The 16204-nt window shown below is 45.0% G+C and overlaps 1 protein-coding gene across 3 annotated transcripts in view; it reads right to left on the bottom strand.

Moving 5' to 3' along the window:
• Nucleotides 1-16204, bottom strand: part of PKHD1 (PKHD1 ciliary IPT domain containing fibrocystin/polyductin) — a 433326-nt gene that overhangs the window by 257239 nt on the left and 159883 nt on the right. For all 3 annotated transcript variants that reach the window (XM_084623857.1, XM_084623855.1, XM_084623856.1), the window contains exon 37: nt 15263-15475. In XM_084623857.1, the coding sequence (XP_084479983.1) occupies nt 15263-15475 (213 nt within the window). The remainder of the gene's footprint in view (nt 1-15262; nt 15476-16204) is intronic.

The raw sequence follows: 16204 nt of genomic DNA, 5'->3' as shown, positions 1-16204 counted from the left end.
GATCTTTTACACTTTCCACAGTATGCATCTGATGAAGTGAGCTGTAGCTCACGAAAGCTTATGCTCAAATAAATGGGTTAGTCTCTAAGGTGCCACAAGTACTCCTTTTCTTTTTGCGAATACAGACTAACACGGCTGTTACTCTGAAACCTGTCATTATGCAAGGCACTGCATTTAGCCGTATGGAGTGGAAATCTATCAACTGCATGAAAAAACTTGTACAGATACAGACAGACATCATCTTCCTTTCCAAATGCAAACAGATGGACATCGTACCAAAAGGACTGAAGGTAAAAAATCCATTACAATCTACATACCACACAGACTATGCTGACAGCTTGTGCCACACGCTCTCAAAGAAACTGCGGAACCACCTGATCAACATCCTCTACAGCAAACAGGGAAAGATTAAGAATGAGCTGTCAAAAATGGATACTCTCATAAAAAAATCAACCTTCCACACAAACTTCCTCGTGGCCGAACTTTACTAAAACTAGACAAGCCATTTACAACACACACTTTGCTTCTCTACAAAAGAAAAAGGACACTAAACTTTCTAAACTACTACATGCCACAAGGGGCCACAGCAATGGTTCCCTCAACCCACCCAGCAATATTGTTAACCTATCCAACTATACTCTCAGCCCAGCAGAAGCAGCTGTCCTATCTCAGGGCCTCTCCTTCTGCCCCTCCACCCCCACGAACATGATACAGTTCTGTGGTGACCCAGAATCCTATTTTCAACGTCTCCGACTCAAGGAATATTTCCAACATACCTCTGAACAACATACTAATCCACAGAGACCTCCCTACCAACACTACAAAAAGAAGGATTCTAGGTGGACTCCTCCTGAAGGTCGAAACAGCAGACTGGACTTCTACATAGAGTGCTTCCGCTGACGTGCACGGGCTAAAATTGTGGAAAAGCAGCATCACTTGCCCCATAACCTCAGCCGTCCAGAACACAATGCCATCCACAGCCTCAGAAACAACTCTGACATCAAAATAAAAAAGGCTGACAAAGGAGGTGCTGTTGTCGTCAAGAATAGGTCGGAATATGAATAAGAGGCTGCTCGGCAGCTCTCCAACACCACTTTCTACAAGCCATTACCCTCTGATCCCACTGAGAGTTACCAAAAGAAACTACAGCATTTGCTCAAGAAACTCCCTGAAAAAGCACAAGATCAAATCCGCACAGACACACCCCTGGAACCCTGACCTGGGATATTCTATCTACCACCCAAGATCCATAAACCTGGAAATCCTGGGTGCCCCATCATCTCAGGCATTGGCACCCTGAGAGCAGGATTGTCTGGCTATGTAGACTTCCTCCTCAGGCCCTATGCTACCAGCACTCCCAGCTACCTTCGAGACACAACTGACTTCCTGAGGAAACTACAATCCATCGGTGATCTTCTTGATAACACTATCCTGGCCACTATATATGTAGAAGCCCTCTACACCAACATTCCACACAAAGATGGACTACAGGCCGTCAAGAACACTATCCCCGATAATGTCACGGCTAACCTGGTGGCTGAACTTTGACTTTGTCCTTACCCATAACTATTTTACATTTGGGGACTATGTATACCTTCAGATCAGCGGCACTGCTATGGGTACCCGCATGGCCCCACAGTATGCCAACATTTTTATGGCTGACTTAGAACAACACTTCCTCAGCTCTCGTCCCCTAATGCCCCTACTCTACTTCCACTGTATTGATGACATCATCATCATCTGGACCCATGGAAAAGCAGCCCTTGAGGAATTCCACCAGGATTTCAACAATTTTCATCCCACCATCAACCTCAGCCTGGTCCAGTCCACACAAGAGATCCACTTCCTGGACACTACAGTGCTAATAAACGATGGTCACAAACACCACCCTATACCAGAAACCTACTGACCGCTATTCCTACCTACATGCCTCCAGCTTTCACCCTGACCACACCACACGATCCATCGTCTACAGCCAAGCTCTGCGATACAACCGCATTTGCTCCAACCCCTCAGACAGAGACAAACACCGACAAGAGCTCTATCAAGCATTCTTACAACTACAATACCCACCTGCGGAAGTGAAGAAACAGATTGATAGAGCCAGAAGAGTTCCCAGAAGTCACCTACTACAGGACAGGCCTAACAAAGAAAATAACAGAACGCCACTAGCAGTCACCTTCAGCCCCCAACTAAAACCCCTCCAATGCATTATTAGGGATCTACATCCTATCCTGAAGGATGACCCAACACTCTCACAAATCTTAGGAGACAGGCCAGTCCTTGCCTACAGACAGCCCCCCAGCCTGAAGCAAATACTCACCAGCAACCACATACCACACAACACAACCACTAACCCAGGAACGTATCCTTGCAACAAAGCCCATTGCCAGCTGTGCCCACATATCTATTCAGGGGACACCATCACAGGGCCTAATAACATCAGCCACACTATCAGAGGCTCGTTCACCTGCACATCCACCAATGTGATATATGCCATCATGTGCCAGCAATGCCCCTCTGCCATGTACATTGGTCAAACTGGACAGTCTCTACATAAAAGAATCAATGGACACAAATCAGATGTCAAGAATTATAACATTCATAAACCAGTCAGAGAACACTTCAATCTCTCTGGTCACTCGATCTCAGACCTAAAGGTCGCAATATTAAAACAAAAAAACTTCAAATCCAGACTCCCGCAAGAAACTGTTGAATTGGAATTCATTTGCAAATTGGATACAATTAACTTAGGTTACCTTGCATAATGACTTAGCCACTCCCAGTCTCTATTCAAGCCTATTTCCCCTTGTTTTTTCCAACCCGCCCCCCCCCACCCAGACGTTCGTGTTAAACCCTGGATTTGTGCTGGAAATGGCCCACCTTGATTATCATACACATTGCAAGGAGAGTGATCACTTTAGATAAGCTATTACCAGCAGGAGAGTGGGGTGGGAGGAGGTATTTTTTCATGCTTTGTGTGTATATAAAAAGATCTTTTACACTTTCCACAGTATGCATCCGATGAAGTGAGCTGTAGCTCACGAAAGCTTATGCTCAAATAAATTGGTTAGTCTCTAAGGTACCACAAATACTCCTTTTTCTTTTCACCAGAGGAGTGGCATCCAAAGGAAACTGAAAGTTTTGCAACTCTGTCACAATTGCAAAAGATGGAAGACAGTGGTCGACAACCTCCCTATCACTTGAAGGAGAAAGTCAGTTTAAATGGTTGGTTAATTTCCCCATGAGTAACTCTCAGGACTGTGCTCACTCTTCAAAACCATGTTGAGGTCTGCAGAACAAGAAATAACCATGGTGTCACAGAATATACACTGACTGTTTAATGATGACCACTGCCATTTTGGAATGCACCAACAGGGGTATCATGTCACAGAAAAGGGAAGTAACTCTCCCTCTGGAATTCACTGTTCAGCTCTCGGTCCCTTAAAAGCAGAAAAATCTGAAGAAATTGATCAGGGCTGGCAGGAATATTGAAAGAATTAACAAATAGAGCTGGCTGAAAAATGCCAATTATTTTTGAGAAATTTCACAAACATTTCATGGTTTTTGCAATTTCACCCAAAAAAGTTTTGGTTTTTCAACAAAAAAAAAATGAAACCAAAAACTGAAAAATGTGTGCTTTTCATAAACCATTTTTAGTACACAAATTCTTCTTTAAAAAAATTACCTAAAACTGAACTGAAAAACCTATTTTATTTTACTGAAAACTCTTTTTGGTAACAATTTTTGTTTCCAATTTAAAAAAAAAATGGAAAATTTTTACCAAGCTAAAAAAATGAAAGATTGCAGAATCATCTTCCAAGGGAAGTGAAGGAAACTTTAACATTTAAAATGACAGCATATAAAATACTAGCAAAGGTCATACCTGAACTATGGGTGCTATAGCAGCACAGCTATAGGGCTGTAACTAGGCTGGTGCAGCACCGTAGTGTAGACACTTCCCAATTCAATGGAAGGGGGTTTTCTGTCACTCTAGGAAATCCACCTCCTCGAGCAACGGTAGTAAGGTTGACAAAAGTATTCTTCCATCGACCTAGCTGTGTCTACACCAGGGGGTTGATCGGCATTTTTCACACCCTTGAGCACCATAGCTACATTGACCTAATTTTTGCATTTAGACCAGGCCAAATACACAGTAGGGAACAGCTCTTCATTGGCTACTAGGCATGGTAATCTCAGTAAATCACTCCCAGAGTTTATATTACTCAATGCATAATTTGGGCCTGATTCTTCTTTACAGGCCTCTTTGCATTGCTCTGGAAGTGTAAAGCGGCCCTACCAAAGCAGATTAAAAAGGATTTAGCGTAAATGAAAGTCAGGCTCTTTACCTCCCATGTACAAAAGGCAGAACTTGCACAAACAACAAGGAGTCCGGTGGCACTTTAAAGACTAACAGATTTACTTGGGCATAAGCTTTCGTGGGTAAAAAACTCACTTCTTCAGATGCATCTGTTAGTCTTTAAGGTGCCACTGGACTCCTCATTGTTTTTGTGGATACAGACTAACACAGCTACCCCTCTGATACTTGACACACTCAGTTAAGGTTACTTTTATTTTATATTCTCAAACAAAGAAAACTTCATTAAAGAGAGTAATGGTTGAAAATGTAATTCAATAGATTCCAGCTATCATATAAAAATTATCTTTCCAAAAGCTACATATCTTAAATAATAATAATGAATAAAAACAGTGTTAAACTGTCTGGAAAGTAATGCCTAAGAGATCCAGAGACATGTAATAATCTTTCATTACTCACTCTGACCCTATCTAATTCACACTCCCTACCCAAACTTAACTTTGCCCTTCCTAAAATTTGGAAAGGTCAGAAACAGCAAATGACTAAGCGGCCACTGGGAACACATTCCTTGAAAAAGAGAGAGGATTTTAATTTGTTGTTAGATCTCAGCTACCGCTGCTCCATAGTTAATATACAAAAACAGCGCACACAAAAATCACACCTACATACCCCACTTCTCTCATGCAGCTGAAGGCATGGATCTGAAGAACTAGTCCTCAGCATTCACTAACAGCCTACTAATTCACACCCCAGACTGAGGTATTCGGGGTTTTTTTTCCCCCTCATTTAATTTTAATCCTCAGTCTAGTCTCTGTCTTTTCACAAAGTCTTTACCCTGCATCTGAATTAAGGGAGCTCTCTGCTTTTCCTGCAGCACAGCTTCTAAAGACAGGGAACAGTTTTCTGCTCTGAGAGAAAGTGGGCGATATTTTTCCACCCACCTCTACTACTCCGGGCCAAATTTGTGTGTGTGGGCAGCTCTCACTGAAACACAGCTGCTTTTTCTGTCACTTGGACGCCACAGCCAGTGCAAAAAGCTTTTCATTTGTGCCCTGTGGGGTCTTTTCTTATACATAACTGCTTAACTGTGAGGACATGAAGGAGGAGTATATCCATCCCCAGTATCCTGCCCTGAGGAACCTGTATTGCCCCATTCTCCTGGAAGTTTCCTGAGTGAAAGCCCCCTCCAGCTTCTCAGTATCAAAGAAAATATGAGACAGCAGCAGGGGGAGGCATGCCTACTTCAAGAAGAGAATTCCTGCTGCAAGGGAGAGACAGATGGGTTTGGGATTTTGTTCTTCCCAGTAGTTACAACCCAGCATCATCTGCCAACAGCCATAGGACAAGGCTGGGGCGTGGTAGGGAGAATGGGCCAGTGAGTTGGGCAGTGGCTTATGATTCGATCCATCTGGCTTCAGATCCCTGCTCAGTCCTGTGTGACCAGCACAAGTTGCTCGAGGCACAGAGCAGATTAATGTCCCACGGGTACCATGGGGAGAATGCATTCCCAGAGGACGCTGTGAGGATAAAATCCACCGATGCCGCTGGCTGAAAAATTGAAATGCTGACATTTGTTTTCACTCCGAATCCGAACAAAAAAATCTAAATTTTGAAATTCACCATAGAACAAAAATCCCCCCAAAATTTGATTTGGAACCATCAGATGTTTTGTTTCAATAATGTCAAATTATTTAATTTTGATAAGGTTAAAACATGTTGTTTGGATAATGCTGAAATGTTATAACATATTACACATATAAATATGATTTATATATATATATATAAAATATTAAAATGTATAAGTCAAAATGACATGGTAAAGTTGAAACTAAATGTTTTTTACCTTATCAGAATAAAATATTTCTTCATCACTGAAATGAGAAAGTAAAAAAGAATTGTGTTGATGTTCTTCCATTGAAAATTTAATCAGAATAGACACATTCCCATTAAATGTTTTGATGTTGATGAAACTAATATTTTTGATCATATCTATCCATTCATTAATGATTGAGATTGCTCAGATGCTATAATGATGAGGGCTGTATAAACACACATATATAGAGAAACCCTCTTCATTGTTCCTTACTAGCTACAAAACATCCTGGAGAACAGGCATTTTCCATGTGACATTCCCTGGATACTAGTTACTTTCCAAAGGGATTCCTTTAATCAGTGTTTACCTGGATATTATACTAACTTAGTGCCACTGTGTGTATATTAAAAAAAAAAAAAGAGAGAGAAAAGGGAAAAGATGTCTCAGCTCTTGTGATCCCTTTGCATAAATGAATGAGCCAATAAGTATCGCACAAAACACACAATGTGCATAAAAATATTGCATAGCCAAAGGTATGATACAGGAAAACCTCCTTTAAACTGACATGGTGTTGCACCATTAACAAACTGCTTCAAATACGGCAGCTAAATACTGTACATGCTCATCAATAGTTGCGCACAGCTGTTAACATTTTGCATTATTGCCAGTTAATCTACAGAGCTGTTACTGAACGAGACAGGGAATGTCTGCCTGCAGGAATGAGAATGCAGGGCAGAATGATCATTTAAATGCTAAGATCAGTTAGCTACATCCTCACCATGTGAAGAAAGGGAATTAGACACATCGATTCTGTCACTGTCAAGGGAGCGGGTGAAAGTTAGAGATGAACAAAATGATCTGGATAAAATAAAAGCTATACGATGGGTCCTAATCAGGACCTCAGGTTAGGACAGCCTGGGGCTTTTGGACAATTCTGATCTAGACCCAGACTCTTCAGCACTGCAGACTTGGCCAAACTTTCTCCTATCTCCATCCAGAGCCTGAAATTCAAGCCAAAACTTTTGAGATTTGAAAATTGTTGCTTGACTTTCATTTTTTTGCTGTGCACCTCCATTCTTCCCGATATCTCGGTTGCAGTTGGAGCCAGAAGTAGAAGCACTGAAATACTGGGTGCTCTGATGAGCTTTCTAAAGGTTTTTAATGTTTCTCTACCTCCAAAGCCCTCATCTACAGAGACCCCCAAGGCTCAACCTTCTTACCCACTGTGGTAATCATGGGAGAAAACATAGGAAGGCATGCCAGAAGCATGCAGACAATACCCATCTCTAAGTCCTAGTCTACACTAATGAGGTAAATCAATCTAAATCACGCTAGTTAAATTACGTAAATTATGTAATGTAAGACTATGTAGTTTAGATTGATTTACAGCAGTGTCTACGGGAGATGCTCTCCCATCAACATAGCTTCTGCCTCTTGGGGAGGTAGAGTACTGAAATCGTCGGGAGAGCACTCTCCCATCAACTCAGCACGTGTTGACCAGACCCACTAAATTGACGCCGCTGCATTGTTGGCAGTGGCGCCGATTTAGCTGGTAGTGAAGACAAGCCTTCAGTCTCCTTACATCAGATGCACATAACGTCACTTCCTTGTTTTCACCATTCCTAAGTAAGGTCAGCATCCAGATGAAGAGCAACTGGTTTAAGTTCAAGCCAGCCAAAACAGAAGGGTTCTAACAAGAAGGAAGCGCTAGGAAGAACACAACTCCAGCTGTGTCTGCCAGAAAACTGCATCCAAATTCTGCTAGGCACAGATCTCACCACAGCGATCCATGCATTCATGAGCTCCAGGCTTGATTATTGCAACTCATACCAGAAATGAAGCCTCACACCCTGCAAAAGCTCCACCAAGTGCAGACAGCAATCTGTTTGCTAAGTAACACAGGCCTCCAAGAGCACATCCTACCACTCCTCTATGGTCTGCTACAACTCTCCATTGAATACAGAGTCCAACTCACACTCTCTGTCCTTCTATTAAAAAGCTCCCATTGGATTGTTCAACTGGAATGAAGGAAAATGTAGAGTGCAGGAGACATGGGACCCGGACCTAGTCTGGTGAACTAGCGCAGACCATGAATCTCACTGCATTTATTTTGTATGGTGATTAATACAGTGTATTGAGAACTGTGATGGAATTGTAAGCTATCACTTTAAGATTGTGGGGAGAGGGATTCCTGGTTCTCCTTGCAGGCTAGGGGGTTCCCTAGGGAAGCTGAGTCGAAACAGTCAGCCTGGGAAGAGCCAGCCTAAAACAAGGTGGGGTGAGCTGTGTTTGTCTGCATTAGAGAGCAGCCTGATTTGTCTCCCTGGGTTGGGTTCTTGTGTGTTATCGTGCTGAATTCTAAGAAATAAAGGGGTGTTACATTGCAATCTTCCAGCAAGAGTATTTTATTTTTTGATCAAATTTCTTTACGTACATGCTGGGACCATAACAATAAATGAGTATCCTATTGAATTTAAACTCTCTGGGCCTGATTCTCCTTTGCCCTACACCTTGCGTAGTCATTCACACCAGTATACAGTGCGAGTAAAACTTTACTACACCAAAATAGTAGCATTTTGCACCCACTTTCCACACAGTGCAGGGAAACAGAGAATTAGGCCCCTCTCTCTTTCTCTCACCTGCACATACACATACACACACACACGACAGATCTCATGAATGGAGCTAACGAACAATATCTTCTGAACTATAAATGATATCTTTAAAAGATATGTAAAATCCTCACAGGACATGAGAAGGACACTATTAAATCATTAAACACTGGTCTGTTTTCTAAAGGCCAGATTGTGAATTCCTTTACAGTCTGCCTGTGAAAGCAGGTGGCAAATATCTTTTAGCAGAGAAGGGGTAGGTTGGTTCCATAGGCAGTGTGCCCACCCGCCTTGTGCTGCTTGTGAACACAGCCATCTGAAATGCTGAAGGTTCACTCAGAATCCACAGTGTGGGGCCAAATCAATTTTGCTGAGAAAGACAAAGACGCAAGTACAGCCAAGGCCAACGAGCTAGATTTCTCTTAGGGAACTTGTCAGAGTTTTCTGGGGAATTAAAGTATGAACGGAGCCGGAGACATTGATAAATTTCCCTTCTGAACAATCAATAAAACTCCCTCAATCCTGCTCAAGATTTCAATGTGGAAGCAAGGGCCATAATTACGTTGTCAAAAATTCAAGCCACCCCAGCTGACTGAGACCCCCTTTAACACTGACATGTGATTGGCAGGTGGTTTATGGGTGGCATGCTCTGATTGGCAGGGGAGTTGGCTAAAGCCAAAGGCAACAGTGAAATTTCCCAATCTGTTGTGACCACCAGAGCACAGGACTGCCACTCACGGGGAATTCTGGGAGACTGTTAGTCATATTAACATATCAAAGCGAGCTGCTGACAGCGCTTACTAAACAAGCTGAACTCAACCATAGCAGCAAAACATTCCCCAAACTTTCCAGTCTTAAAAAGAAAAGAAATTAAATGGCACTCAGTCCTGTCTTCGCTGAGATGACTGAACATTTTAAAGCCTGCTTGTTGAATGACTGATTGCGATAACATATATAATAGGAGAAGGAGAGCTGACATGCACCCTAATTTGTTCTAGACCATGGGCTAGGCTAATGTTAAATTGGAGCCAGAATAACATGTTTCTGTTTGATGTAAGTGGTGTCAAGCCAGCAAAAACACTTTCCTTCCCGTTTTATTTTCTAGCAGGCTTCCACCGCTTCAATGCGAAATTGCGGATTACATGGTTCCAGTGAACTTTAATTGAAGCCATGCATGGGGACTGTATGTTACAGAGTTTAGAAGTGACAGCACAGAAAGTCTGGATGTCTTGAATCGCCAGTGAAAAACTGAAACGCAGAGTGTTTCCGATAATGTGCCAAGCCACTTTTGCCTTCACGTTCCACCACATAGCTAATGTCTTTTGGCACCCAACCCTCCCCTCTTGCCTATGCCTTCACTGTAGAGCTACGGCACCTAAACAATGCCATGCACATGGGCTTTTGCTATCTCCCATCCACCTCCATTCAGTGGGGCTACTCACTTAAGACAAACAGGCTTTCCCCATAAGTTAGACAGCATTCAACTGGGCTCCATGAATGTGCGAGGGAATCAGGATTTGGCACTGAGATTGTAGACTCTTTGGAGCAGGGACCTTGCCTTCTTGTTTTTGTCTGAAAAGCAGCACCACTCGGAACTTTGGCAGTGAATAAATATTAACCGTGCTTCACTGGCCTATGCATGAAGAGAGGAAGGGTGGTCCAGGGGATGGGGTACAAGTGTGGGACTCTAGAGACCCAGGTTCTATTCTTTATACTACCACAGACTCCCTGTGTGACCTCTGTCTAGTCACTGAATCTCTCTGTATCTCAGTTCTTCACCTGTGAAACGGGGATAATAGCACTTCCCTAACTCACAGAGGTGCAGTGAGGATAAACACCTCAAAGCTCGTGAAGTACTTGGATACTACAATAAAGGGGGCCACAGAAACACCCAAAATTGAAGGATCAATAGAAGATGCGATAGAAATTATTTCTTCCATTAAACTATCTGAAATGGGAAATGACTTAGGAGAAAACAACAAAAGGAAAATGCTCTGTGTATGAGTGAGAGGAGAGTCAACAGTTCTTCAAAAAACACGTCCCCCAGCATGACACTAACTCAGGAACGGCTCCTTTCTGTATCGCTCTTCATCAAAGCCCTGCACTACTCTGCTCCAACCTGTGGTCCAAAGGAATGTATCCGTGCTGTAGCTCCACTTACATCAACAAAGTTTCACCCAGCATGAGTTTAGCCCTAGGTCACTACTCTCAACTCTCCTTGCTCCATCCATTGTATTCAGTAACTTCTCCCTTTCTATGATGTGGAACACTCACCTGTTTAAATTCCTTCCTCAAAACACACATGCTAATTTGCCTCTCAAAGAAATGCTCTTATTTACTCATGACCAAGAGGTGGGGTGGGGGGGAACCTGCACCACTTTGTGTTGAATCCAGCCTCCTAACATTTTGCGTTTCTGAAGCGTTGTTTAGAGTGGCATCCTTGGATCATCACAGGGACTGAACCCATGACCTCCAGTGCTAAAAGCATGCACCCAGAGGAACAACTTCTTCAGCTGGTAGCTACGACAGACTCATAGTCACTGTGGGACAGTGGGTTACCTTTGCCTCTTGATTTTAAAGCTCATTGGGGGCAGGTAGCTTTTCTCCTTTATGTTCTATGTAATGCCAAGCACACTCTTGAAAATCAACAAATAATAAAAATAATGGAAAATAACACAAAATGGAGGCATGGTTTAAAAAAAAAAAAAAAAGACCCTGAACTCACCAATACTGTGAAATCTGCCCTAGACACACATACCTTAATGTCGAGACTATGTCAGCATTAGAATGGCTTGTCCTGAAAATCCTTGAACTTGATTGAAAGCATTCATTGGTGTGCATTTATCACACGCTCAATCCACCCAGTCCTTTACAGCCATAGAAGGAAGTGCTGCCCTGACATTAACCTTCAGCTCCTGACAAGTCTCAAGGTGACAGCACAAGCTTGAGGGAGGGAATCTTGGTGCCTTGAAGAGCTTTACTGACAAGTATGTCTCAAGGTAGGCAAATCATTCCGAGCCTGATCCAGTGAGAGGAGGAGGCCTACAGCTTAAAAGCAGCACTAGATGCCATCTAAACAATGACTGCATTAGACTGACTGAATCCAAATCAAAACTGAAAATGGAAGGGTCCTTTAACGTAGCTGAAAAGGCAGAACTAGAACTAATGGCTGGAAGTCAAAGCCAGATGAACTCAGATTAGAAATTAGGCACACATTTTTAAGAGTGAGGGTGATTAACTGCTGGATTCTCCATCTTTTGACATCTTCTAATTATGCTTTAATCTAACACAAGTTTTTGGACTCCATACAGGGGTAACTGGGTGAAATTCTCTGGACTGTGTTATACAGGAGGTCAGACTATATGATCTAATGGTCCCTTCTGGTCTCAAACTCTGTGAATCTATGAATAAGGAGATTTTGTGCGTGTCACCCTAGGATACAATGTGAGTGTGATAGGATGTTATAATGACAAAGTCCCTCTGTACGAAATGGTGTAGAAATACATTGTTCTTTTATAAGGCTTGTCAAATGCCAATCTTAAAGCACTTTACAAGCATTAAATAATTCAATCTCACAATACCCAGACAAAGTGGTCAAGAACATCTCACCCAACTTTGGATCTCACCCGAAAGTTGGCACCTCCAGGTGTAGCAGAGCACCCTGTTCACCCCAATGCAAATTCTACAGGAACGGTGTAACTTCCTGAATCAACAGCACTAGTTCCTGTTACACTCCAGCATTCATGTGTGGTCTCCCATTCAAACACTAACCCCACCTAGCCCTGCTTAGCTCATACGAACTGACAGGATCACAGTGTAAGCAGGGGAATAGTCCCGCTATTGTGGGGAACTTTCCTGGCTTCTGCACTACCCCTGAGAAGTGGGCTAACGAAAGGATCTGAGTCCTCGCTCCCACTTCCTTTACCCAGTGGCCTCCCTGCCCTTGAGGACGCCCCTTCCACTCTCCTGTCTGGCAGATCCCTTGTAACCCCAACAAGGCTGGACCCAGGATTCCTGGGGGGCTCGACCCCCAACCCTGCTGTGGTCACCTAGGAGAGGGGCTAGGGTGTCCCCACTCCAGGGTGCGCTCTCTGCACTGGGCACTTCTCTGACCCACTGACCATTACATACAAGTTAAAGCAAATGCAAGTTATTTAATCAACAATTAGTTTTAAAAAGAATAAGGAAAAATGGGAAAGGTTAAAGGAAACACATCACCCCGCTCTGTGGCAGGGAACACCACAAACAGTGTCTCTGGAATGTCAGGGCAGTTCACAGTCTGTTCCTTATAAGTTCCCAGGCCCCCCGCTCAGGCCCTGGCCGTGCTGTAGGGATGCTGTGGGTTGGACACTCGCTCTGGTGGTGGCCACACGCTCTCAGGCTCTAAGTGGCAGGACCCTTCTTCCCAGTGTCACCCCCGCCCTGTCGGGGTTACGATCCAAGCCTGGCCTGCAGAGCCCCTTGGCTGAGGCGTCTCCCTGTGCTGGGCCTGCTGCCCAGGGTCCCCCTCGGTGCCCCCAGCTGCTCACCGCACCCGGCTCCGGACGGCTCCAGCCCCAGCTCCACCACTCGGTCTCTGCACTGCTGCTGCTGCTTTGCCTCCAGCTCCCTGGGCTGCTTCTTTGGCCTCTCTGGCTCTGGTTGCTGCAGCTCTGCTCCCAGGGCAAGTCTGCTCTCTCTGGGCTGTGCCTCTGGCTTTGGGGCTGCAGCTCTGCTCCCAGGACAGGGTCTGCTCTCTCTGGGCTGCTTTTCTGGTCCCTCTGGATCTGGCCCAGCTCTGCTCCCCAGCTCAGCTTGGGCCCCTGCTTTCTCCTTAGCTCAGCCCCCCTCTGTCTGACCCAGGCAAATCCAGCTCACACGGGGTTACGGGACCTCCCAGGCCTCCTGACACCCTGATTAGCCCGCCCTGTCATTCAGGCTGACCTGGAGCATTAGCGTCTCCCCATTGTTCCTGGGGACTATCAGTCTCAGGGTCCTGGTTTCCCATAGACCCTTCCCGCTTTTAGTACTGGGAGCTAGCAACGAAAACACCCCCACTGAATGTTAGTAAGGGGGCAACAGTCCCCTTACAACAGCACAGCAGCAGAGCTTGCTCCCAGCCCAGGCAGACAGCATGGCCAGAGGCTGCCTGGGAGAGTGCATTAGTGGCTCCACATACCAGGGGGACTGGAACAGAGCCACCCCCGCCAGGTAACGTGGGATGGGGAGGGGGCGGGAGAGCGCGGGGCCCCCAGGCTGGGTGCGGGGTGGGGACGAGTCATGTGAGGGGGTCACATGTGGAGAGGGATGGGGAGGAGTCATGTGAGGGGGTCATGTGCGGGACGGGGACAAATCACGGGGGGGGTCACATGCCCCCCTTCAGCTGGTGCCCCCTTTGTGTCCCTCCCTCTAGTCACTCATGGCTCAAATTGTACCCCTTGGTGGCTTGCATTGCCTTTGACTGAAAGCCGTGCATGTCAGTAAAGCTCAGATGAGAACAGTCCTGCCCATGGGACAGGGGATTGTAAATTCAAGCCCTGCTGGAGGATACAAGTGCATACCCAATGCTAATGTTGGCATGCTATGATGCGGGGAGAAATGAAGCACCATAATATGTGCTAGGTTACACACACACACACACACACACACACACACACCTTTGCTAAAACAAATATTGCATTTGAAAATTGTCTGTTAGTTAAGACTTTGACTTGGGGAGCAACGGGAGCAGAGCTGAGCCATTTGTGCTGCTGACGCCGGAGGCTCTCTGTTGGCACAGGACATAATGGCTCAGTTCAGACGTGGGCATGGAGGGGAGCGTGCTGCCCGGTGCACTTTAGTGCCCCTTTGAAAAGTAGCAGCATGTCTGTTCCAGCTGGTATGAACTGATGACCATGGCATGCTCGGCATGGGCCTGGTCAGAATTCTCAGCTGACATTCTGTACTCCTTTGAAGCTGGGTGAAGCGAGAGCCCTGTCCCCAACCTGAGCATTCTCCTGAGTGCTAGGTAGAGACCCTGTCCTGCTGTTCTACAAGGTAGAAGAGGAAAAAAGACCCCCTGTACCATCATACCCACAGAGCAGACCCATGCTGTGCACAGCAAGAGTGACATCCCAGAGCTCAAATGTCCAGTTTCCAAGTACTCAGAACTCATGACTGGGGACAGATCTGCAGAAGTGCTCAGCTGTCATTTAGGCACACAACTAAGGGCCAGATTTTCATGAGTGCTCGCACCCTGCCACAGCTCCCGCTTATGGACAGATTTGCAAAAGGGGTCAGCATCTAACATGCTATGCTCTTCGGAAATAGGGCCACTTGGAGCAGAGAGTAGAGACCTAGGGCCAAACTCATGGCCAAACTCCCACCCAAGTGGGAGCTCAGTTTTTTGGAACATCTGACCCTGACGGTAGGTTCAGAACTCTGTCTGAAAATTCCATCCCAAATGACTCATGTTGTCTCAGTCATTGTCTTAACTAGAAATATGATCAACACTTTTTTTAAGGTTAGAGAGAGAGCCACACTGTACCCTCTCCAACTCACCATGCATGGAAATGGTCCCGTTCCTCACAGCCAGGAATTTGGCCCCATATGGAAAGAAGGTTGCAGAATGAAAGCTTCCGTAGAGATGGATGTAGGCTTTGTCCCGGAGAGGTTTATCTGGGGATCCCACCTGAAATTTGCCACCATCAGATACCAGAATATAATGAGCATGGATTTCTATGGGTCCAGGGCCAGCCAACAAGAGCTTGCCACCTAAAAACAACAGAAGAGCAAAACACAACTGGTCACTCACATACAAACTTGCTAGTTCATGTCCAAAGGTGCTGCATATAACAGATACAAGAGATGAAGGAATAAATGGTCTTGTGGGTCAGCCACTGGATTAAGAGTCAGGCAGTCTCAATTCAATTCCCAGCTATTCCACAGACTCCCCGTGTGATGCTGGGCAAGAAATACAGGCTGGGGTTTTCAAGCGAGCCAAAAGAAGTTGCACCCCCAGCTCTCACAGAATTTGAATGGGGGGTTGGGGTCCCTTTGACAAAAACACTCTTAACTTCTCCATGCCTTTGCTCCACAACTGTAAAACAGGGATAATGATTCCTCTGTATGTATTGTCCCTCTAGATTATAGACCATTGCCTCAAACATAAGCTGTCTTCACTTTCAAGGCCCTTTAAGTCAATCCCCACCCTACCTATCACCTCTCCTTTGCTATTGAACTGTCGACACTCATCTATGCCCATGGTGCCAGCCTCTCTTGCCCACCTGTTACATTTTCTAACAAGCACGTTGGTGTTTTCTCTTATGCTTCACCTTGGAGAAGATTCCAGTAAACATCCACAAAGCTACCTCATTATCCACCTTCAAATCCTTCCTTAAAACTCTCCTTTGCCATGGTGCCTACAAAACATTTGACAATGGTCAGGCTGCTTGTGTGCAGAGACCACAGGCTACTAAGCTGACCAGTATTGTCTTATTGTTT

Source organism: Lepidochelys olivacea (genome assembly GCF_965140295.1).
Source record: "Lepidochelys olivacea isolate rLepOli2 genome assembly, chromosome: 3".
NCBI lineage: Eukaryota > Metazoa > Chordata > Testudines > Cheloniidae > Lepidochelys > Lepidochelys olivacea.
This window is presented reverse-complemented; position numbering and strand designations above follow the sequence as displayed.